This window comes from Trichosurus vulpecula, chromosome 2, assembly GCF_011100635.1.
Source record: "Trichosurus vulpecula isolate mTriVul1 chromosome 2, mTriVul1.pri, whole genome shotgun sequence".
In the NCBI taxonomy this organism is placed as follows: Eukaryota; Metazoa; Chordata; class Mammalia; order Diprotodontia; family Phalangeridae; genus Trichosurus; species Trichosurus vulpecula.
The window spans coordinates 221,299,496-221,324,856 of NC_050574.1; the positions used below are offsets into that span (position 1 = coordinate 221,299,496).

General features: G+C 40.9%; 1 protein-coding gene across 1 annotated transcript in view; it reads left to right on the forward strand.

Moving 5' to 3' along the window:
* B3GALT1 (beta-1,3-galactosyltransferase 1) overlaps nt 1–18,772 on the forward strand; it is a 67,586-nt gene extending 48,814 nt beyond the window's left edge. The window contains exon 2 of the mRNA XM_036745763.1: nt 17,538–18,772. Within this exon, the coding sequence (XP_036601658.1) occupies nt 17,758–18,738 (981 nt within the window). The 5' untranslated portion in view covers nt 17,538–17,757 and the 3' untranslated portion in view covers nt 18,739–18,772. The remainder of the gene's footprint in view (nt 1–17,537) is intronic.
* The last annotated feature ends 6,589 nt before the right edge of the window (nt 18,773–25,361 follow it).

A 25,361-nucleotide genomic window follows, 5' to 3' on the forward strand; every position in this document is an offset into this window, starting at 1 on the left:
GAGCTCATTATCTTTCCCCTAAAATCTCTTCCTCCTCTCTACTTTCCTGTTTCTGTCAGTGGCATCACCCTTCTCCCTGTCATTCAAGGTCATGATGTAGAATGATCTGAGATTCCTATGCCTTCCTTAGCCCCACATTCAATCACTCTCCAACTCCTTCCTGCCTTTTCTTTCCGGGCCATTGTTTCTTCCACATCTCTCAGTACTCTTCTTTACACTTTCTCTACTATCACCATTACAAAGGCTTCTCATCTGGACTAGCTTCCTATCCTTGCATCCCCCTCTTCACAATTCTTAAATACAACTCATTGCTAACAGTGCTTTTCTCACAGAGCTTTTCCTTGGACTACCTCAGATGGTAGACTGTCCAAGATGATCATCCCATTTTTCCACATTCTCTGGCAATGCCTCCTCCATAGATAACCAATTTGTTGTCATCTTAAACCTTTTCTTTCCCTACTTCCTCCATCTTCTTGCACTTACTGAGACTTGGTTTCCTCTTGATGACACTTTACTGACCCTTTCCAGCACTGGTTGTACCTTTATTCATATCCCCAACTCACTGGTGGTCATGGTGGGGGAGTTGCTCCCCATTGTCACTTCAAGACTCTCCCTCTGCCACCATCAGGTCATACCTCTCTTCCTTTGAGATTCATTTAATCCATAATTGTCACCCAATGAGTTCAGTGTCTGGTTCACAGTCTTTCTCACCTTCCAACTCCTGCCTTCACACTAGGGAACTCCAACATACATATTGATACTCCAAACACTTTGATGTCCCAATTCCTCATATTTCCCATAAATAAGTCATTTTCCAAGACTTACTCTTCCACCCCACCTCAGATATGCACAGAGATGGTAATACCCCTGATTTTGTACTCACCCACAAGTGTTCCACATCCATGTTCATGAACTCTGCACGTCCTTTATCTGATCAAAATCTATTGTCATTTCATCTTTCATTTTTTTCCCAGACCATCACCCCTACTGGCTACCTTCTTTTCCCTTTCTCATCTTGACCCCTTGGTGAACCAATTCACCTCTACATTGTTTCCTTCTCCCAAGGCTTTTACCCCTTTATCGTATTGAAAATAATTTCTTTCCAAACCCAGACTTGTATTATTCCCACTACCTGTGTCTCCCCTACCCATCTGCTACTGAACAAAACTGCAGAAAATCACAGAAGTGTCCTGAGTCCATTACAAGATTATGAGATTATGTTATATAATCTTAACTGGGCCCTCACTGTGGCAAGGTAATCCCTTTACACTTCCCTAATTCATTCTCTATTGCCCTTCCTTTCACCTGAGAACATTGCCTTATATTTCCCAGAAAATGTAGATACCATTTACAGAAAGCTTCCTCTTTTCCCCTGTTCCTCATTTCACCTCACATGGAGGTGAGTAGAGTAGAGAGTACTTCTCTTCTACCACCATCTCTTCCTTCCCCCCTGATTCACATGAAGAGGTGGCCCTTCTCCTTGTAACATACAACTCATCTCGTCCTATCCTATCTTCTCCAGAAGATTGTCCCATCTATCATTACAACTCTCTCATTAATCTTCAGTGTCTCCATGTCTACTGGTTGCTTCCCCACACTGACAAACATATCCATGTCTCCATCATCCTCAAAAAACCCTCACTTGATCCATCCATCACCCTATCTACTTTTGGGGCTAAACTTGAAAAGGTCATGTCAAACGAAATTGCTCTCTCCAAAGTTACCAGTGATCTCTTAACTGCCCAATCTAATGGCCATTTCTCAATCCTTATCCTTCTTGACCTCTTTGTAGCCTTTGATCCACCCCCCTTTTCCTTCCTACTTTCTTTTCTCTTGGTTTTTATGACACTACTCCAGCCTCCCTCTTCTACCCATTTGATTACTCCTCAGTGTCATTTGCTGGAATATCATCCAGGCCGTACCCACTAACCATGAGTGTCCCCTGAGGCTCTGTCCTTGGCCCTCTTCTTGTCTCCTTCTATATAATATTTCACTTATTGATCTCATCGGTTCCAATGGATTCAATTATCATCCCTATGCTGCTGTTTCTGCATCCTCTAGCCCTAACCTCTCACCTGACTTTTACACTCCTGTCTCCAGCTACCTATTAGATATCTCAAACTGGATGACGTGTAATCATCTTAAATTCTACATATCCAAAACTGAACTCATTATCTTTCCCTTATTATCTTTCCCTAATTATCTTTTCCCCCAATCTCTCCTCTTCCTAACTTCTCTATTACTGACAAGGGCACTATCATCTTTCCTGTCACCTGCCATCCAGACTCAAAATCTAGTTTACATCCTAGATTCCTCACTATCTCTTACCTGTCCCATCCAATCAGTTGTCCATTTCTTTTGTTTCTATCTTCCTAACATCTCTCTTATATGTCCTCCTTCTCTCCTCTGACGCAGCCACCGCCCTGTTGCAGGCCTGCATCACTATGTCTGCACTATTGCAATAGCCTTCTGAGTGATTTCTCTTCCTCAAGTCTCTCTCTACTTCAATCCATCCTCTACTCATAAGTCAGTTTGATCTTCTTAAAAATGTAGGTCTGGAAGGGGCAGAGCCAAGATGGCTGCTGGAAAGCAGCTACTTGTGTAAGCTGCCCCCCAAATCCCTCCAAACACCTGTAAAAAATGGCTCTGAACAAATTCTAGAGCTGCAGAACCCCCAAAATAGCAGAGGAAAACAGATATCCAGCCCAGGAGAGCCTGGACGGTCGCTGGGAAGGGTCTATCATGTGGTGCTAAGAGCAGAGGGCCACTCCACGTGGGCCTCACCAGGACAGACCAGACCCTGAGTCAGTCAGCTGGAACAGGCCTTGGAGCAATGAAACAGTGAGCTGTGGCAGTTACCAGACTTCTCAACCCACAAAAGCCAGAGAGCAGGTTGGGGGAAACTGTGGGATCGAGTTCAGAGCGCTCCGGCTGCCAACTCTGGGGGTGGAGGAAGTGGAGCAGCAGGGGCCATAGCAGCAGCAGGAAGCTCCTGAGGCTGCTCCAGAGCGCCAGTGTCAGCAACTTCCCAAGTCCCTGGCTCACACAGTGGGAGAAATCCAGCAGCAGATCAAAGCGGGAGTACAAGGAGCGCTTTGTGGGCACAAAGGCAGATTCTCTTGCTCTGCCTTGCTCGGATCTGTTTTGTGGTCCTAGTTGGTGGTTCTTGGGAGAGGAGGAGCACTGCTGTGACAGATCCTGGGGTGACTGGAATAGAAGTAGCTCTGAAAACAGCAGTGCTTAGACCCTAAAGCTTGGAATAAAGTACTCTCTACTCTACAAGCAGTCATATCCTGACAAAAATGCTCAAGGTTCAAGTAGTTGGCTGGGAACATGAACAGGCAGTGAAAATGAACTCAGACTCAAACTCAAACTCTAGATTCCTTTTTTGGTGACAAAGAAGACCAAAACATACAGCCAGAAGATGTCAACAAAGTCATAGAGCCTACATCAAAACTTCCAAGAAAAATATGAATTGGGCTCAGGCCATGGAAGAGCTCAAAAAGGTTTCGGAAAAGCAAGTAAGAGAAGTAGAGGAAAAATTGGGAAGAGAAATGAGGGGGATGCAAGAAAACCATGAAAAACAAGTCAACAACTTGCTAAAGGAGACCCAAAAAAATACTGAAGAAAATAACACCTTAAAGAATAGACTAACCCAAATGTCAAAAGAGCTCCAAAAAGCCAATGAGGAGAAGAATGCCTTGAAAGGCAGAATTAGCCAAATGGGAAAGGAGGTTCAAAAAACCACTGAAGAAAATACCACCTTAAAAATTAGATTGGAGCAAACATTGTGGAACTTGATACAACCAGAACAATGTCATTGACGAACTGGAGCATTTGGAGGACCTCACATTTACAGAGATTCTTTCTCTTCAATTTGGACTCTATGCTATAGCTCTTTCATGACTTTCAGAGATCATATGTCTCCCTGGCATAACTTGACAAAGTCCTTCCTAAAATTAGTGATCAGAGGATAATTGAACAAGATTATCTGTGTTGCTACATCTTTCCAGGAAGCTTGTATAATTTTGATGAATACATTGGGAGCACCTTGTTGGAAGAGAGCCTTTAGAGCGTCCTTTTGCTCTACTGAACCAATTATTTTAATGTCAGAAACTACAGAATAAAGTTTGATATTAAAAAAAAATAATGTAGGTCTGATCCTACCTTCTTTCAAGTACCAACTTTCCTTTGCCAAGGATATATATATGTGTGTATATATATATATATATATATATATATATATATATATATATATGTGTGTGTGTGTGTGTCTGTGTGTGTCTGTGTGTGTGTGTGTGTGTATACACACACACACACACTGCGTGTATAAATGTGTGTATATGTGTACACATACCTAGGATGCTTATTTCAATTTATCACATACATTATATGTATCACATATGTGATATACATCATGTGTGACATATATATATATAGAGAGAGAGAGAGAGATTTAGATATGATGCTGTTTAATTGAATTGAATCTTCATGAACCAAGTAGTAAATTGCCAAACTGAGATTCAAATCTGGTTTTCTGATTACAAATATATCTTATTTGTACATTGCTATTTTTACGTTGTCTCCCTCACTAGACTGAGATCTTTGAGCTCAATCTAAGGGGGAAGACTTCTTGAGAGCAAAGACTGTTGTTTCCATTGTTTTTCCCCAGATTTAGACCAATGCCTGCCACTTAGAAATTAATATATAAATGTAGTTAGTAATAAATAAAGATAAATAAAATAATAAATGAAGGTGGTCAATAATAAATGCTAGTTGACTGATTGGCATAAAGAAATGAACACTTAGCATAGTATCTAGCACATAGTAGGTGCTTAATAAATGTTTATTGACTAACTGATGCTTTGAGAAGTTGTGATTTTCTAATGCTCCTTTGGAGAGGAGAAGCAAATCAGAGGGAAACCATAACAGGGAATTCACTGGCTAAAGCTGTCTGTCTAAGATGCTTGCTTTTCTCCTTGAAAAAACAGAACGGATTGACCATTGCTTTAATCACTTATGCAATAAATCATAAAGTTTTTCCCTTCTTTATCATACATTTAAGAAATAAGAGAATATGGACTGAGTTCTTTTGGCAAAGCCTCTTCAAGGGACCACTTAGTTGTTTATTGCTTAATTGAATTGACTCTTTGTGTCCCAAATAGTAAATGGCCAATCTGGGAGATTCAAATATTCAAATCTGGTCCTCTGAATACAAGTCTAGTAAATGTACATCATACTCCCGGCCTCAAACTACTTTTCCATCTTTAGTTTACATTGTTCCCCTATGTACCCATTTCTCCAACCTGTTTAACCATTCCCTGGGTATATCCATCGCCTCTCTATCTTCACTTTCACTGTTCTCTCTGAGTGATCTCTGGCATTTGAAAGACTACTCCCCTCCTTGTGTGAGGCTCCTGTCAAAAGTTATGCCTTCCATGAAAGCCCCCCTCTAATTCCTTAGTCACAAGTGATCTAGACCTTTCTGCTGAATCCTTCTAGCCCTGGGCTTCTGATTATCCTGTGCACTTGCGTGACCTTGGGCAAATCATTGGACCTTTCCATGACTCCATTTTCTCATTTGTAAAATGAGAGCTGTGGGTTAGATGATCTTTGAGGTCCCTTACAAATCTCATCAAAGATTTTCTGACCTACTTTCTATCAGTCAGTCAATAAACATTAAGTGCCTACTATGTGCTAAGCACTGCGCTAAATGCTGGGAATACAAAGAAAGGAAAAAAATAGTCCTCACTCTCAAGGAGTTCACAGTTTAATGGAGCATACAACCTACAAGCAACCACATCAAACAAGATCTATACTGGATGGAAATAACCAAACAGAGTGAAGTTACTAAGACTAAGTGATTGCAAAAGGTTTCCTGTAAGATGTAGGATTTTAGCTGAGACTTGAAGGAAGCCAGGAGGCAGAGATAAGGAAGGAAAGTATTCCTTGTATGGGGAGCAGCCAGCAAATATGCATGGAGTCCAGAGATTGGATTGACTTGTTTGAGGAACAATAAGGAAGTCCACAACAGTAGGTTATAGATTATATTATGGAGTATAAGATGTAAGAAGACCAGACAGATTGGGAAAGGAGCAGATTAGAAAGCACTTTGAATGCTTGAAGATTTTATAGTTGATCATAGAGCTGAGGGAGAGCCCCAGTTCATTGAATAGATCAGATCTATACTGTAGGAAGATCACTTTTGACAGCTGGGGATAGACTGGCATATGGAGAGATTTATGGCAAGCAGATCAATCAGGCTATTGCAATACTTTGTACTTGTATATGGTATATATTCTATACTATATAGTAAATACAACACTCTATAGTGGTATTTAAGTGATATATAATGATAGAGATTCTTATATATTGCCTCTATTTTTCATGTTTGCCTAAAAGAAATATTTTTTGTGTAAAAGATTCTTCCATGAGAAATACTAGGAATTGTATTTGGTAATGTTGTGACCAAAGTTGGTTTTAAAAGCAAAAAGAAATTAAAATAAAAAGAAACAAGGTGATAAGGGTCTGCACTGTGGTGGTAACAGTGCCAGAGGAGTTAAGAAGGCATATATGAGAGGTGTTACAAAGGTATCTGCATTATTTTTGTCCGTGTCAACTCTTCTGATAAGCTCCTTGAGGATGGTCCTGTCTCACTTATCTTCATATCTTCTTCAGATTCTAGCATAGATCCTGGCACACCATAAGCACATGGTAGATGTTTGTTGATGGAAGCATCTGGGTGCAGCATATTAAGCACTGTCTTGGGATTCAAATGACCCCTCTGGTACTTACTACCTGGGAGATTGGACTAAATGACATCTCTCTTCTAGGTCTAGTTCTAAGATCTAATGAATGAAAACTGTGTTAGCAACAGTAGGGATGGAAGCCAGACTATAAAGGGATGATCAAAGAGTGGATAGTCAAGATAGTGGAAACATGGATCCCAGACTTTTGCAAGAGTTGAGCAATGAAGTGGGGGAGGGAGATGTCAATCTCCAGAGTTCAGTCTAAGAAAGACAAATAGAATTAGGTGGTATGAGTGTTTATTTCTCTCAAGCAGGCAGGCATGGATGCAGAGCTGCAGTCAGAATAGAGCTGATTAAAGGGTTAGGTGAGGGGGGTATAAGCCATAAAGCAAGGAAGTGCCCCTGACTCAGGATGTCAGCCAAGATTACAGTCTCCAATAAGCAAGGAAGAACCCCTGACTCAGGATGTTTATCCTTTTGCCAGCCAAGATTACAGTTTCCAATAAGAAGGAAGTGCCCCTGACTCAGGATGTCTGTGCAAGTTTAATCCCATCTTGTGATTGCTGACACAGCAGGAGGAATTCGGGTTCACTCAGAGAGCATCCCAAGGGATCTCTGGTATGTCAAGTTCAAAGGATGTTCAGTCTGCCTCCTGATTGGCTGATTCTGATTCTCTGGTCAATCCAGCCTCCTCAGAATAGTAAAGGGAGCTCAAGCAAATCTAGGTGGTTAGTAAAGTTATTAACCATTCCATTTTCACAGAGATAAAATGATTGCTGGAGAGAATAAAAGCATCAAAGGAAGGGTACTTAAGTTTGGGAAAGAATCTTGTAAGTTTATGGAAAAGAGTCATTAGAGAGCGAGAAACTGAAGGTGCCTAGGGAGAGTGTGGGCGAGAGGTGGAAGGCTGATTGCTGGAACAAGGTCTTAGAGGAGGTGGGAGGAAATGGGTCTAATCAGCTGCACAGGTAAAGGAATTAGCTTTACACTTGAATGAATCAAAGTCTCAGGAGTGTTAAGGGAGAGGGGAGAAAGAAGCGGTCCAGCCCAGCGGTCCAATGGGCTATGTAGTAAAGCCCCCAGGGAAGAATCTTTCTAGCATCTCCTGAAATGTTTTGTTGGAAGGGGTTAGTATTACAGGGCTGAGGAGTTAATGTGTCATCAGTGTCTGCTGTTGTGTTAGAGCGTTGACAAATGTGTGTACAACTCTCTGTTCTACTGATACGTTAACTTTTCCCTTAAACAAAAGCAAACAAATGAACAAAAAAACCAGTTATTGTATTAAAAGGGGAAGAGCCCTCAGAAGAACTGTGCTGAGACTCTCAGCATCTTCTCCAGGGCTCAGCTAGGGTCCTGTGTCCTTCAGCTTCTCAGTACACTTTTAGATTGAGGTTTTTTGGTTGGTTGGTTGGTTGGTTGGATGACTAAATTTTGTTTTGTTTTGTTTTTAATTTTGTTATTGTTGAGAATCAAGACACTCTACGACAGGAAAATCTCTAACAAGACATCTTGAGTGAGAAGTAAGCTGCTTCACCTTCCTCCTTTCTGCAAACCTTTTCTGCACACTTGGTCTCTCAGACTCTTTACAAATGCTAATCTCTCTATCTCCAGGTTACACCCTATTAGACCCACCACCCTCTCGCTCCAACTCCAATACTACCTTGCTCCACCAATCAGGCTTAGCTTGGTAGCACAGTGGATAGAGTACCTGGCTTGGAGTCAGAAAGACTCATCTTCCTGAGTTCAAATATGGCTTCATACACTTACTTACTGTGACCCTGGGCAAGGCGTTTAATCTTGTTTGTCTTCATTTTCTCACCTATAAAATGAGCCGGAGAAGGAAATGGCAAACCACTTCAGCATCTTTGCCGCAAAAACCCCATATTGGGTCCCAAAGAGTCAGACCGGACTGAAACAACCAAACAACAATAAAAAAGGCCTCCACACTCCATTCCACCCTCCCCACCCAGATTCTAGGACCAGCTTTCATAGAGAACAATAGAGAGGGAATGAATTTGCCTGAGGCTTTGCCTCCTACACAGTCAATCTCTTCTGCTCTGTGTCCACTGGCTTGCTTTAGCCTGAGGGAGGAACCTTACTGGGCTCCACTCTGTTTTGCTATGTTTTACTGAATATCAACCAACCAAAACTCATTGAGATTCTCTCTTTTGGATCAAAACCCAGTCAGGTTTTGGCTGGCATTTTGGATCTAGGTTCGAATCTCTGTCCTATATTTATATATCTCTACACCACAAGCTGTTCTATGGTCCCTTACTCTTTACCTGTTGTTTACCAATAATGAATCATACTTAGGGGCTGTCTCCAGTCGTCCGATCTACATCTTGCCACTGGATGGCTGCGGAGGAGAAAGTGAGGCTGGTGCCCTTGCAGAGCCCTCCCTCACTTACTTAAATCCAATTCATGTGCAAGTCATGGCATCACCTTCCTGGTGTTATGGTCCTCTTAAGGAATGAAAGACAGACAAGAACAGCGACAGCAATGAATCATACAACTAGAAACAGGAGAGCAGGCATTTCAGCTAAGCAATGAATTCAAACTAATGTCTTAAGCAAAAATCACAGAGGTAACTTTAAAGAAGAGAGATAAGCTTCTGCCATCATGCTGAACGTGAGAGTAGAAGAGAGCTAAAATGTGGTACTGTCTTCCTCAGATCTGAGTGGGAACAGTTCAGCGATGCCTCAGTCCAATCCAGTAAGTCCACATTGTTCAGCACCTACTGTTGTATATGCCAGGCACTATGCTAAGGGCTGGGGACACAAAGAAAAGTAACAGACGACTCTAGCTCTAGAGGAGCTCACAAAGCGGGAGACAACAAACAAACTAATGACAGGATAAGTAGGAAATAATTAACTGAGGGAAAGCCTAGAATTAGCAGGGACTGAAAAAGCCTTTTTATTGAAGGTGAGAAGAAGCTGGGCGAGTCTTCTAAAATAATAGTGATGATGATGATGATGACGATGGTGATGATGAAAACTAGCACCTTGGTAGCATTCTAAGGTTTGTCAAGTACTTTACAAACACTATTTCGTCTAATTCTCACAACAACTCTAGGAGATAGTCCTATTTTATAGATGAGGAAACAGAGGCAGGTGGGTTACATGAATTGCCCAGGGTCACACCTCTAGGCAGTGTTTGAGGTCTGGGCTGCAGCAGCACTGATCTTGCCCCAGGGCCTCACCCAAATTAGGCCCCCTCCACAATCTTCCAGGCCCCCCTCCAAGAACCCAACCTCCCAACAGAGGTTTTAGTACACCCCTGGGAGCCTGGGAGCCAGCCCTGAGCTGGGGAGAGATGACAATCACAACACCCTCAGTTCACAGGCCTATTCCCCTCAGGTAAGGTATAGACAGATAGAGATGGAGTCAAGCTATCTCAATACCAGGTGAGTCTTTTTTCCATCTCCTTATCCTTGCTCTTTCACTCCACTCAAACCTTGCTCTGAGTTTCTGTCTTTCTCTCTGTGTCTCTCTGTCTCTCTCTGTCTCTGTCTCTCTCTGTCTCTGTCTCTCTCTGTCTTTGTCTCTGTCTATTTCTCTGTCTCTCTCTGTCTCTATCCCTCTCAGTCTCCTTCTGTCTCTGTCTCTCTCTCCATGCGTCTCTCTCTGTCTCTCTGTGTCTCTGTCTCTCTCTCTCTCAGAACTCCCAATATTCTCATCCATATGCAGTTTTCCCTTCTTAGGCAGCATCTTCTTTCCAAGGATGTGCTTAAACTCCCCAGCTTCCTCCAAGCCTCTGCTATGGGAAGCTTTTATTGATTTCCCCTACTTGTCAGGGCTCTCTTCTACCTCAAATTATACTGTATATATTTATGTTTTAAATAATGTATTATCACAGTAGAATATAAACTCCTTGAAGGTAAGGTCTGTTTTTGCTTTTAAACTTCATGGCCTTCTACTATGCCCTTTGCCCCTAGAGTTTAATTAATGCTTATTAGATTGAACTAAATCCAGTGCCAGAACAAAGGTCTCATCAATGGGGCAATGAGGACTCAGGCAGTAAAGAGTTCACGCTTTGCGTGGAAAATTCAGAACTTGTCCAGATGGTGTTTTAGGTTTCTCTGCTAAACATATATATATAAATATATATATATATACACATATACGAAGAAACTGCCAGGCCTAACTACAAAGTATTAGGAATCTAATATGTCGCTTCTGCAAAGAAAAATCTATTTTGTTTTTGCTGTTGTTCAGTCATTTCAGTCATGTCTGACTTTTCATGACCCCATTTGGGTGTTTTCTTGGCAAAGATAATGGAGTGGCTTGCCATTTCCCTCTCCAGCTCATTTTGTAGATGAAGAAACTGAGGCAAACCAGGTTCAATGACATGACCAGGGCCACACTGGAACATCCTGCCAAGTAGCTCACATAGCCCATGGGACATGTTGTCACTTAGTTCCATAGATGCTAACCATGTTGAAACATTACAGTTCTTTCCCATGCGGATAACAGCTGTGAGGGCGGTTCTTTGCCACATCCTCTTATCTTTTTACGGTTTTGCCTTGCAGAGACCTTGCCTCAGTTGGCCCTGCCTTGCACAGGTCTAGGAGGCTTAAACAAGATATAGCTGGATCTTCACATGCCGTTCTGCACGTTCTCAAGGGCAGCTAGAAGGGGTGCTGGAGAGCCCACATCCTGAGTACACAGTCCAGAGAAGAACAGGTTCAAGCTTAAAGGAAAACCTGGCATGTATCTTTCTCACCACGGACTATTTCAGAGCTGGCCCTCTACACCACACAGCTAGTAAGTGTCTGGGACTAGATGTGAACTCAGGAAGAGTTCCTGACTCCCAGCTTATACTCTATGCAATGCCCACCTAGCTACCCCATGTCTATTTTTTGTCCTTAATCTATTTTGAATGGACCATATTGAGAGAGCAATGCTGAACTCAAAGGTGTGAGACCCAAACAGTATCATTTCTAATGTTATCATAAACAGTATTTAGAGAGCATTGCATAGAGTTCAGAATCAATCCAGAAATGGCATGCACTTCCCTAGTCAGACCAGATCTGGAGTATTGGGCTAATTCTCAGCTATGCAGTTTACAAAGGACAAATTATATCATAGCACTCTGTTAGATCACAGACTTATGAACTTTTTTATCCCAGAACTTCCCCCACAGCTAAAATCACCTCCAATTCTCCTATAAGTTCTACAGCAAACACCTTGATTCCCCTTCCCCTCACTCAGGATTTCCATGCCTCTGTGAAGAGTAGGGAATTTTTTGGTTTCTCCTGAGAAATACTTTGAGGAATAGCACCTCCTTCCTCCTCCCCCACCTAACCCATCTTCCCAGCTTGGAGCTGTGTACTAGAAAACTAGCAAAGCTAGGTCTGGATCCCTATGAATAATGAATCCCCTGATTCCTATTCACATTATTTGAAGTTATTGCTGGCTGACCAATGGAAACACGCAGTGACAATTTGAATAACGCGATCATTTCAGGGAATTCGTTATTCACACTGACTGGGTATAACTAGTATACAAACAGTTAAAGAATGCTTTTGCAAATACACAGTCCTTTGGGTAAGCATCACTCAAAATAAAACAGAAGTAGAGAGAAAACACAAAATAGCAGCTAAGGCTTTCTTTTCCAGATATCAGGCTCTACAAAGACAATCTAAAAAAAACTTGAAGAAAAAGAATACTGTCTAGGAACAAAGCTGAAAAACAAAAGGAACAGGAGAAAGGGGTGAGGCTGTGGCCCCAAGGCCCAAGTCTAATGAGGATCCCTTTCAAATCCTTTAATAATGATTTCAGCAAAGAAAAGCAAAATATGATAGGCAACCCCTGGTTACACATAAGCTGTGGGAGGTTAGTATCGTATTTTGGTCAGAGACAGGAAAAGATGGCCTGGAAATAGGGAGGTAATGATGCTGATGGGTACCAATAGGTAAAGAGGGATGGGTAAATAAGAGAGCCCACATCACCGGGTCTGGAAAAGAATGGAAGCTGTGAGAGGGAGGCTGGTTCTGGGATCCCTCATGGAATTCCTTCCCAACTCTGTTGGTATTGTTTGTCCTTCATTCTCAAGAGGACCATGACATCCAGAAGGTGATGCTATGACTTGCAAAGGAATTGGATTTAAGTGAGGGAGGGCTGTGCAAGGTCACCAGCCTCACTTTCTCCTCCAGAGCCAGCTGGGTCCAGTGGCAAGATATAGATAAGGATGACTGGAGATGGCCACCTTTCAACCCTGTAGGAGCAGTGGGAAGGTCCTTAAAGTCAGAGCCCGGAGCCTTATTAAATCCCTACCATGGGTTTCTGAAGCATCCCTTGCTTCTCTTTGGAAGTTTCAAAGAACACAGCAAATCACATCCTTTTTAATCTGCTTCCCCCAGGAAGGAGGGATTTTTCCACCAGGAGTTTGGCAATACTAGGGCCTACATTTGGACAGTGTTTATTACGGGTCAGCTGGAGCCCTAACTATGCTCAGAGTCACGCTGCTAGGAGCTATTCTAATGTTCACTTAAGAAGAATCATAACTACAATGAGCTATTGCTGGCCTCCCTCCTATGGCTCATATATTCACATTCCACTGTTGGCTTAGACAACATGGTGTCTATTGACTCTGCTTTTATTCAGCCCTGTCTTCTTATTTTATTATGATGATTGTGCCTTGGAACATGAGTCTCCATCCATAACTCCAGTTAAATTCTTTCAACACAGTGCATACATTGAAGTGCATAGTTTATTCTAAAGCTGAGTTTGTTGAAATTCACATCCATTATCTCCTATCTCTGTCTACCAGGACTACTGCAATATGCTCTAACAAGGAAGCCTGAGACAATTTTTTACATGAGTGAACTTTGTAACCTAGCCTACCTTTAAAAATGACATGATAGAAGTTGGGAGTTCTGGGAAAGAACCAGGGACTCCTAAAGACAGCTTTTTTGTTTGAATGCTAATTGAGGGGCTCATCACCTCCCCTTGAATTGGTGGCCCCCAAATTAAAAAGTCTCATTTCTTAAGATCCTACTCTATAAGTGAATCCCTAAGGAAGTAAACAATTAGCAGGGACCAGTGTGATTTCACCTGGATATATAATAGCACTGAAGCTTTGCACTGGCACCAGAAATAACTCTGCGAGGGGAGTTACGGAATGGTTTCTGCATGTGAGAGAACAAACAGGAGAGAGAGAGAGAGAGAGAGAGAGAGAGAGAGAGAGAGAGAGAGAGAGAGAGAGAGAAAGAGAGAGAGAGAATCTGTGTGTGTATGTGTCTGTGTGTCTGTGTCTGTATCTGTGTGTCTGTGTATGTCCATCTGAAAAGCTGGGAATCAGGAATTTCAGCTGGGAGAGGAGGGAGGATGGTTGGTAGGTACTACTTTTGTTGTTGTTTAGTCATTTTCAGTAGTTTCTGTCTCTTTGTAATCCCATTTTGGGGTTTTCTTGGCAAGGACATGGGAGTGATTTGCCATTTCTTTCTCCAGTTCATTTTACAGATGAGGAAACTGAGGCAAGCAGGATTAAGTGACTTGCCCAAGGTCACACAGCTAGTAAGTGTCTGAGGCTAAATTAGAATTTAAGAGGATGAGTCTTCCCGATTCCAGGCCTAGCCCTCTACCCACTGCACCACCTAGCTGCCCATGGGTTACTCCTTAGTGGGAGTCAAAATGGAGCTAGGAACAAGACCGGCAAACAGAACTTTATGAAACAAGGTAATGGCCAGTTTTTCAGCCAAAGAAACTTAGAAATGGATACAGTCAAGGAAACAAAAGAAACAGAGAGATCTGTTGGTCTGGAGCTCTCAAGTAGATGTTGTTACACTGAATAGAGAGTTTGCTATGAATTAAGACAGAAGAAAAGGGTGATGAGGAGCCAGGAGAATGGCCAAAGCAATTTTGCACATATACTATGTGTAATTGGTCTGGAGTAATTTCATCAGGGCGGGGATTTTCTAGAGAGGAAAGATCTCAGCTCAGCTGCTGTTCCACTGAGAGTCTCAGAGAGTTGCCTGAATGTCCGCGGTCACACAGTCACAATGCACCAGAGATGGCCTTTGAATGTGTGTTTGTTTTTTTTTTCTTCCTCCCATTATATTTGCTCTCTCAACTTCCATGTGTTCCATAAGAGATCTAACTTCATGCTAGCAACCTAAAACTGGTGAGAAGTCAGGAATCTGAGGGAAATTATTATTTTTTTATTATATTAATAAGCAATTATTAAATTAAGGTTGAAGTTTTTCCTTTCTATTTCCTCATTCAGGGACTAGCCCAAGCAGGTCGGTCAGTGAGTCTCTGAAGGACACTGGTGATTAGATGAGATTGCCCAATGTTCCCAGTATATGCCCTGGGGTTCTTGGGCGGCACCTCACCCGACTAGAAGTCCCTCATTAGACTTGGGCCTTGGGGCCACAGCCTCACCTCCTTCTAATCTAGGTGAATTCTTGCCCTTTGGAAATAAGCTCCGGTCCTCAGAACCCTTCATTAGAATCTAAGTGACCCAGCCTATAAAGGAGAAAACCAATCAGAGTGGCCTGGGTAGAGATGGATTCTTTTGTCCAGATTGCTAGAGGTGGCTGAATCGCAGGGTCAAGTTACATTCTCAGCAGGAGGAGCTGAAAACTTTTAGCCCACCTCCTCATTAATATGTCTACCCCTTATTAATTGTTCACCAATCAGGGTTGATTTTCACCTGTCAAGGACACCTCCTTTTCAAAAGGTATTTAAGCATCTAGGGATCTCCATGGTTTTATCTGGAGAGAGACCACTGACCATCAATTTATTGGTTATTTGCTAGCCTAATTAATAAATTGATTATTAATTACCCAGAAACTCTGTCTCTCAGGCTTTTCATTCATCTCAAATCAAAGAGAATCCAGGTGATTAGTCAAGTGCATTGTGAATGGACAAAATACTGGACATGCAGGCAAGAGAGTTTGACTTCCGTTTCTGGGTTTGAACTCTGCCTCTGATACTTCCTAATTTGGGACATGAATTATCCACCCCCTCTGACCCCATCTATAAAATAAGGATGATAACCTGTAGTACCTATATCATGGGATTGTTGTGGGGCTCAACTGAGACTATATACAATGCTTTGTAAACATTAAATTTGGCAAGTTGGTGGGAACTGAGTGCCAGTCCTGAAGTCAAGAAGACTCTTCTTCCTGAATTCCAATTAGACCTCCAACACTTACTAGCTGTGTGACCCTGGGTGGGTCATTTAACCCTATTTGCCTCAGTTTTCTCATCTGTAGAATGATCTAGAGAAGGAAATGGCAAACCACTCCAGTATCTTTGCCAAGAAAATAAAACTTCAAATGGGGTCACAAGGAGTCAGATATACCTGCCAATTACGATTATGCAGTAAGCTTTCTAAGAACTGGTACAAATTAAATACAGGGAGGCAGGAGAGTGAGGTAGAATGAATATTGGGTCTACAGGCATAGGCTTTGGATGACTACTTTTGTGACTTTATGGGGATTACTACATCTAGGAGTGTGCTGGTAGATATTTAATGATAAACTCTCAAAAAAATGTACACAAGATACACTTTCAAGTTTAACCTGAATTATTATCATTTCTGGATCACAATCTTAAATCTAGACAATCAACGAAGCAATAGATGAAGGCCTGACAGGTAATATTTGCCCTTTTTGGAGGTATAAATGCTCACACTGAAAATGTAAGGGCTCTCATGAGCCAAGCTAGCTTCAGCTCACCTTTGAGCCCACTCCCGTGGGTCTCAGTTTCCTCATTTGTAAAATGAGGCTGTTGACTACTAAGGTCCCTTCCCGCTCATACAGCTATGATCATCTCTGTTGCCTCCAAGGATATTGATTATATTGGGGAAGGGAAGACATGATTTGTGATTTCATCGGTATAGAGAGGGAAGGGAAGGGAATAATCGTTTATAAAGCACCTACTACATCCTAGGCGCTGTGCTAAGCGCTTTACAAAATATCTTATTTGACTCCTTACAACAATCTTACAAGGTAGGTGCTGTTATTATCCCATTTTACAGATAAAGAAACAGTGGTTATGTGAATTGCTGGGGCTACATAGATACAGAGTTTCTGAGGTCACATTTGAACTCAGATCTGCCTGACTTCAGGCCCGGCACTACCTCATTGCCGAGAGAATTCTCATGTGTAAAAATTCTCTCTACCAACACAGATTGGCACCTTCTCGTCAACCTATAGTCTTCGAGTTGCCTATAGTACTCAAGATGTTAAATGACATGGCCAGGATCACACATCTCGTATATGCCAGAAGCAGTATTTGAAGCCTTCCTGACCTTTATTTATATAGTACCCACTGTGGTCCAGGGGCTTTACAAATATTATCTCATTAGATCCATATATATATATATATATATATATATAGATCCTAGGAGGCAGGTGCTCTTACTATTCCCATCTGACAGAGAGGAACCCAAGGCAGAGAGCAGTTAACTGAATTGGCCAGGGTCACACTGCTAGTACGTGTCTGGGGCAGTATTTGAACTCAGGTCTTCCTGACTTCAGGTTCAGCATTCTACCCAGCACACAACTTAGCTGGCTCTTTATTGATTGATTAATTGATTTGTTCCGTACAACAATCTTGGGAAGTAGTTGCTACCACCATCCATCCCCATCTTACAGATGAGGAAACCAAGTCAAATAGAGATCAAGGAACTTACCCTGGGCCTATACCACACTGCCTCTGATGAAATAGGAGGGCATTATAAACCATAAAATCTTTACGTTATCTTAATCATACTAAATCGAAATGTCTGAACACGTAAACAAGCCTAACAAACAGTGTGCTTTCTTGCATTTTGCAGAACTAAGAGGAAGACTTATAGCAACATGGAACCCACCATTGCAGGGAGGAAGAAAGTAGAGGGACAAGCCTGCTACCGATACCTATGAACAATCTCACAGTAACTTGTATCTATCGAACTTTAAGATTTTCAAGTAATATGCTGCCTTTGCAGGACAAAGAGATGTTAATGGTAAGAGGGCTATTTATTCAATATACTGCATAGAGGAGCTGCAAAGACAATGGCTTCAAAGGTCTCGTGTCTCTATGTTTTGACAGTCGTGTGCTGGGCTAGTGCTCTTTGGTACCTAAGTATAACTCGTCCTACTTCTACCTACACCGGCTCTCGGCCATTTACTAATGTTGCTGCGGCCAGGAAGAATGTTACCTTTGGTAACATAAGAACGCGACCTATAAACCCTCATGCATTTGAGTTTCTCATAAACGAGCCCAAGAAATGTGAGAAAAGCACCCCCTTCCTTGTTATCCTCATTAGTACCACACACAAGGAATTTGATGCCCGACAGGCTATCCGAGAGACGTGGGGAGATGAAAACAACTTTAAGGGGATCAAAATCGCCACTCTCTTTCTCCTAGGGAAGAATGCCGATCCTGTTCTAAATCAGATGGTGGAACAAGAAAGCCAGATCTTCCATGACATCATCGTAGAGGACTTCATTGACTCGTACCATAACCTCACCCTCAAAACTTTAATGGGGATGAGATGGGTTGCCACTTTCTGCTCAAAAGCCAAGTATGTCATGAAAACAGATAGTGACATTTTTGTAAACATGGATAATCTCATCTATAAACTACTAAAACCCAACACCAAACCAAGGAGAAGATACTTCACTGGCTATGTCATCAATGGAGGACCAATCCGGGATGTCCGCAGTAAGTGGTACATGCCCAGAGATTTGTACCCAGATAGCAATTACCCACCGTTCTGCTCAGGGACTGGTTATATCTTTTCAGCCGATGTGGCAGAACTCATTTACAAGACCTCACTCCACACAAGACTGCTTCACCTTGAAGATGTGTATGTGGGACTGTGTCTTCGGAAGCTGGGTATTCACCCTTTTCAAAACAGTGGCTTCAATCACTGGAAAATGGCCTACAGCTTGTGTAGATATCGCCGAGTCATTACTGTGCATCAGATCACACCCGAAGAAATGCACAGAATCTGGAATGATATGTCAAGCAAGAAACATCTCCGGTGTTAAGATTTTTACAGATGTAAATATCTTTTATTTCTTTTTCTTTCTTTCCTTCTTTCTTCCTTCATTCCTTTGTTCTTTTTAATTTGGGAGCCTATATGGTTGGTAGTTTACAGATGTTACTATGGGAAATGAATTGTGAAAGAGTTTGAAAAAGTAATTCCCCCTCCCCCACCCTCCTTGTGTCTTAGCTTCTTTCTTTGATCACCAATTTACAAATGTCACATTCTCACTATACAAATGTCACACAAGTTAAAAGTGCCAGATGTCAATCTTAGAGCATAGGGCATTGCCATTTATCTGAATAAGCAGCTCTCAAACTTGTGCCCCCAAAAGGAGATACTGGCTGAATGCTACCCAGCTAGCTACTATGCTTCTGAGATGGAAGTCTGGTTCTGAGAGAAGGAAAGTCACCTCTCAATAATGCCTTCATCTCATCCCTTCCAAGAGAAAATTACTTCATTTAGAAGCCCATTTAGAAACAAACAGAGTCAAGACGCAGTGAGTGGGAGTATTTCTGTTGTGTGTGATATTTACATTGGTTTTTTCCCATATATTGGCATGTAAAATGTGTCATACGTACAATTCCACCCCCCAAAAGAACTTAGTTCTGGCAGGAAGACAGGCATTGGATGAGTGGGAATTTGAACTTGAGAATCAGATGTTCTGTAAGTTCAGGAAACAAGTTTATTGCTCATCCAAGGATTAATCACGTGGTGGGCAGCAGGTGGAATGTTTATAGAATGTTATTTAACAAAATAAATAGGAGATTTATTCTCAGTTCTTTCAGAACAAACATAAAATTGTGCCTCCAAGGAAAATTGCCAAATGTAACTTTACCTGCTTCCACCCAGTATGCAATGTCACTGAGTACACTTGGCATGTGTGGATCATGTGGGCACATGGTTCCAAAGAAAGAAAACAAGCAAAGCTGCTATGTGGCCAAGAAAAATGCTACATCACAGTGCAAAGATAGCAGATTCCGAAAGCGTGAAAAGAACTAGAGCCCTAGGAATTAGGTAAGGAGCACCAAATCTGGCTGGCACACCCAGTGTGTGCAATACATACTTTAGTACAGTTGAATGTCAGCTATTGCATTAGCATTGAGGTCTTCTCAGGGTCAGAGTAACAAGAGATTTGCAGCTAGGGTAGGGAAGCCTAGGTTCCATTCCTTTCTCTGCCACAAGACTCACAGTGTCAAAGGAGCAAATGATGGAAACCTCAGTGTGCCTCAATTTACTCATTTGCAAAATGGCAATTATTTAAAAAAAAAACCTACCTCCCAGATGCTGTGAATTTTAATTCATGTTTGCCAAGTACCTTGAAATCCTCAGCAGAAAGGTGCTATGTATGTGCAAAGTATTATTACTGTATTATTATTGTTATTCATTATTATTATTGCTGTAATAATACCAGTAACCAGTAAGTAAGTGAGAGGCAGTGGAAGCATGGTGTCTAGAGGGCTAGCCTTGAAGTTAGAAAGACCTGAGTGTCTGTCCCACCTCCAACACTGTGGTCAAATTATTCAGCCTCTCAGGCATTCTAACTCTACAGTGTCTGATTTGTATCGGTGAAAAGAGTGTCTACACTAAGAACTTCTTACACAGATTAAAATCACGGGTCCAGTTTCCAGCCCTCTCTCCCCCCAAAAAAGCAAACTAGTAATTATTATCAGTAATATACCACATATGTTAATATAAAATTCACCACAATTAATATTGACTATAGATCATCATGGATCATAAATCACTAAAACATTTATTTCTCTCTTGTCTAATTTAGGTCGGGAGTTCTTAACCTACAGTCCATGAACTTTTTTTTTAATGTTGATAACTATATTTCAATATAAATGTTTTCCTTTGTATTCTTATATATTTTATTTTATGTCTTTAATAACACTCTTATGAGAAGGGGTCCTCTTTAGCAGACTGACAAAGGGGTCCACAAAGCACCTTTGGGAAGCTTCAGTAACTATCTATGCTCCCTCTGGCATCACTTAATGAATTATTACTTCCATGCTTTGAATGCTACCCCTCTATGCTGAAGGATAGATAATGTGTCTTCCAAAGGTTTGGGGCATAGGGTATATTTTATGGCAGAAGCTTCTACTTTTTTGTATGTTGGAATAAGCTGCATTGCTTGGAGAAATATGCAACTTGAGATCTCCCCAGTCATTTGAACTAAGGCCTCTCTGGGATTTGAAGAATGGGGAAAATTAATTCACTTTACCATTCACCTTTCCAGAAGGAAGCATAAACACAGCAAAATTAATAACAAACCAAACACTGATGATAACACAGCATCCACTTGGCAAGTCTACTATACTTTGGAAAGCGCCAGCTTGCCTTACGACCAGTGAGAAAAACCCCATGATATGAAGACAGTACCTTGTTTTTGTTTGTTTTGATTTGTCCTCTGGAATGTTCTTTGTCTCACATCCCCAGAAATGTAAAACCTAGTGATTCCTTCTCTTAACAAATAAACACACACACACGTATATATTATACATATATACACACATGTATGTATGCATATATACATACACCCGCATATATGTATATGCGTGTATATACGTGTGTGTATATACATACACATACGTGTGTGTGTGTGTGTGTGTGTGTGTGTGTGTAGTCAGATAACTTATTTCGGTTTGGACAATACAAGAAAAACATCAGAAAAGTTGGAGAGAAATTAGGCCCCACAAGATCAGTCAACAACCTTGTCCAGTGCCGGTTCTCAAACTCAATGATTTCTTCCTGGTCATTCAAAACATCTACTATCTATTCAATTGTTAAACATTTGAACTGGGCCCTTGCCCAAATCATTTTGCTCTATACCTGTCCCATGCCCAGCCAACAACTCTTAATATCAGGAAACTACACATTATGAGCATGATATATATTTCTTATGTATATGTTATAAATATATACATAATATGAATGGACCTCCCTAGTCTAAAATGGAACAAAACAAAAAACAGCAATCATTATTATTTTGGAAACGCCTATAAACTTTATAATTTTTTAAAAATGGTCTATAGTGCACCGAGGACAAACGTGTAAATATCCATCAAAGATCATATGTACATATTTTAAAAGAATCATCTCTTTTCAATTGTACATGTAGAGGTAGGAGCCTGTCTGCTGGGTAACATTTGGCTCTGCATGGGGCTTGTTTGAGCAATGCTCTTTGTCCTGTGGTTCCGTAGCCTTAATTAAAGCATGTTTGCCCTCCATTTTTGAATGTTTGGAATTTGTTTTTTGTGGGTTTTTTTATGTTAGGTGATCAAGGAAAGCCTCTAACTTCTTATTTCTGTCAGTTTTCTGATACTGGCCAAAACAAGAGTCCAATCACTTGGGCAGCCATTAGAAAGATTTTTTGTGTCCTTTCTCTAATTTAAGGAACAATGGATAGAGATCTGGCCTCAGAGTCAGGAACACAAGGGTTCAAGGCCTGCCTTTGACATATACTGGCTTGTGAACCCAGTGATAGTCACCTCTCAGTGTCCAAGGCAACAGGAAGACTTTCAAGTTTCAATAAAAGTTCTGACCTGTGTTAGTAGCAGGCCTTTCTTCACCAAGGGGTTCCCGCTATGAATACAATCACAGATACAGCCCCTGTCCCTATCCTATCCCCTATCCCTATGCCATTCTTATCCCCACCCCTATTCTAATCCTTTTCTGGGATTTAAAACATAATCGCAGGCAGCAGCCTCCATGGGGGTCATGCAGTCAGTTTATGTCTGATAACCTGCTTCTCATACCTCCCATCTACAGTGTTACTTTTGCACAGGATGTTGTTAAGTATCCAAGATCATTGTCTTCATTCTTAATGTTCCTTCTCAAATGAGCCTTTCAGTTTTCTTTAAGTGTAAGATTGCAAGGTTTTCTATTTTTTTTCCTATAATATGGCAAATGCCAATTTGAATATAACACTGGAGCTGTTGAAATCACTGGAGTCAGAATAGGAGGAAGCTCCTGTTTACTTTGGATGGAATTTCAACCAACCTAGCCTATTGGATGGATATGTTATGGGGGTGGGGCAATGGGGATGAAGGGAAGTACCCCTTTGCAGAGGGGTAAGGGGAGGACTTTTTCAATAAAATTTTTCCTATCAAAGGACGATGGAGTATTTAACCCAAAGCACCTGGGATTGATTTTCTATCTTTCATAATATGTGATTTCAGTGGGGGAATTAACTCTAATTTCTGCTGTAAAGGGGGAAATGGTTTTTATAAACAAAAAGCAACTTGTGAATGAAAGAAGCAATTTACTAGAGAAGCTTGTTAATAAAAATTGACATTTAGGTGTATCATTATATATGAATGGATGTATTTATGTATTTATTTGTCAAAATTGTATATATTGTTTCATCAAAAGTAAGTGTCCGTAAAAGTGCACTCTTTGGGTTTAAAGTATTATTTAGGTTCATGTGGGGTTGCTAGTCGAGCTGCTAATCAGAATACTATTTTTTGTATTAATGTCAGAAAACAAACAAAAAAAGACAAATGGAAACTGAAGGTGTGTGTACAGTTGGTTTCTTCACCTTCTTCTTGAAATGTGAACTCTCTGTTGACTGGAAAGCACGATGCTAATGTATAGGCCCATCTGTCATGAGAAAGATTATTGTTCCATAAAAGCTGATTTTTTAACCATTGGGAAAAATAAACAGAAGGAGAACATATTTTTCACTTTATCTGCTTCTTTTCTGAGTCTCCTCTATGAAATACCAGCACTTTCCAGTGTTAAAATAAACAAATGTTCTACAGTTTACCATCGACCTCTCCCAGCAACCAACCTCGATATGTCTAACAGCTCAGAAACCAAAAGGAGCCACCACATTGTTCATTGCTCCTGAAAATTTCGATATGACCTTAGCACATTAAGGGAAAATTAACTTCAAGAGCATTTGGTCTAGTGAACCAAATGTTGGTCTATAGTAGACAGATAACCTGAGTCTTTTTTGCCAGCCCTCTTTGGCCTGTGATGAATGCAGTACTTCTCCACAGCTACAAACAGGGGCAATATTTTTTTTTCTATTCTCCTTAGACAATATGGAGTTCATAAAATGATTAGAGAACTTGGGATGTCTAAATAGGGGTACATTTCAGATGAAGTTGGTCTTTTTGTGTTTCGCTGACCTAACATCTTTGTATGATGATTAGATGTTTGCATAGACATTTACAATTGTGGTCAAGAAAGTGCTAGTGCCTTTTTTTCTGGGCAGAGTCGATAGCTACTTTAAGAGAAGGGACTTCTGTCCCTGCCCTGTGGGTCATTGCTGGATGCCCTTGTTTCTCATTAGAAATGGAGTTATGGATCCTAACCACCTCTATATCAGGAAAAGATACTCAAGGCACAAAGATCACCCCAGTGTGATCAAATATTTACGTTAACTACCTTTTGGAAATGCCATGATCTTTTTAAATTTCATTTGGGCTTCTTTGAAAAGGACTGTCAGCTGAGGAAATGGGAAAATACCCCAAATAGTATCAATAAGATTACTGGTATCATCTCTATGTTGCCAGGGAAAAGACAACGTAAAAATTAAAATGAATTGTATTAAAAAAAAACCTGACAGCTGCATACATTTTAGAGATATTGCCTTTTCCTCTCAGAGAACACTTTTTTAAAAAAAAAAGATAAAAGCCTGATTCTAATTGTAACAATTACCTGGGGCTTAATTAATATATTGCTTAAAGATGTGTGGGTATTAGAACAGGGAGGGTGGGTTTCATATAGCTTGATTATCATAATTACAAGCATTCTATTTTCTCATTTACTTAATTGATTGTCATAGATTTCCAGATGAATTCACACTGCTGGAAGAGAATTGAATACATTTCTAGAGCAGGAAAAAATAAAGGAACCTGGGCTATTTAGAAAAGCAGTGTGTCCCGGAATGTAATCCATGTGAGCATGAAAAATAGCCCTGGATAATATCTGCTTACTTCTCTCTTGGTTAAAATGGGTATTTTTTGTGCGTGTGAAATGAAAAAGAAATGAATGAAAAAGTTTTATTGATTCAGCTACATCTATAATGACATTGGCTCCACTGTCTCTGTGGCTAGAGGTGCCTAGTACACAAGAAAAATCTTCCATTTAGTTTTCCTTATAGAATCTATTAGTTTGGTACATTATGCTGGCTATTTGTTATGCCTCTTGCAATGACCTCAACCCTCACCTGGTGGGACCATGGCAGGAGAGGTGATTTATTCTCTCCGTGAAGTTTATTCCAGAGCATTTACTCAGCAGAGTCTGACTTCTGTGTCAAATTGGGCAGAGTTACGTGTGCTGGTTATGCGATGAAGATTAGTTTTCAGTGGAACAAGGATGACATCATTAAGTAAGAGTTGTGCTAAAGGAGATCAGAAACTATTACCCGGGTCTTTCAAAGACTTGGATTTCCAGCTTTAAAATGGGAAAATCTTGATGTTCATCTTTTGCTGTAGTCATCACATGATACTTGCAGTATTGAGATAACAGTTCTGATGAGTCCATCATGTCAATGTTATATGAAGGCAGGAGGAAACAAATATTCTTTTCAGAAAAAAAGAAGAGAGGAAGAAAAACATGTTACATGAATGTTACATGAATAATTAAGAATAAATGTTAAGGCAACAGGAAAAT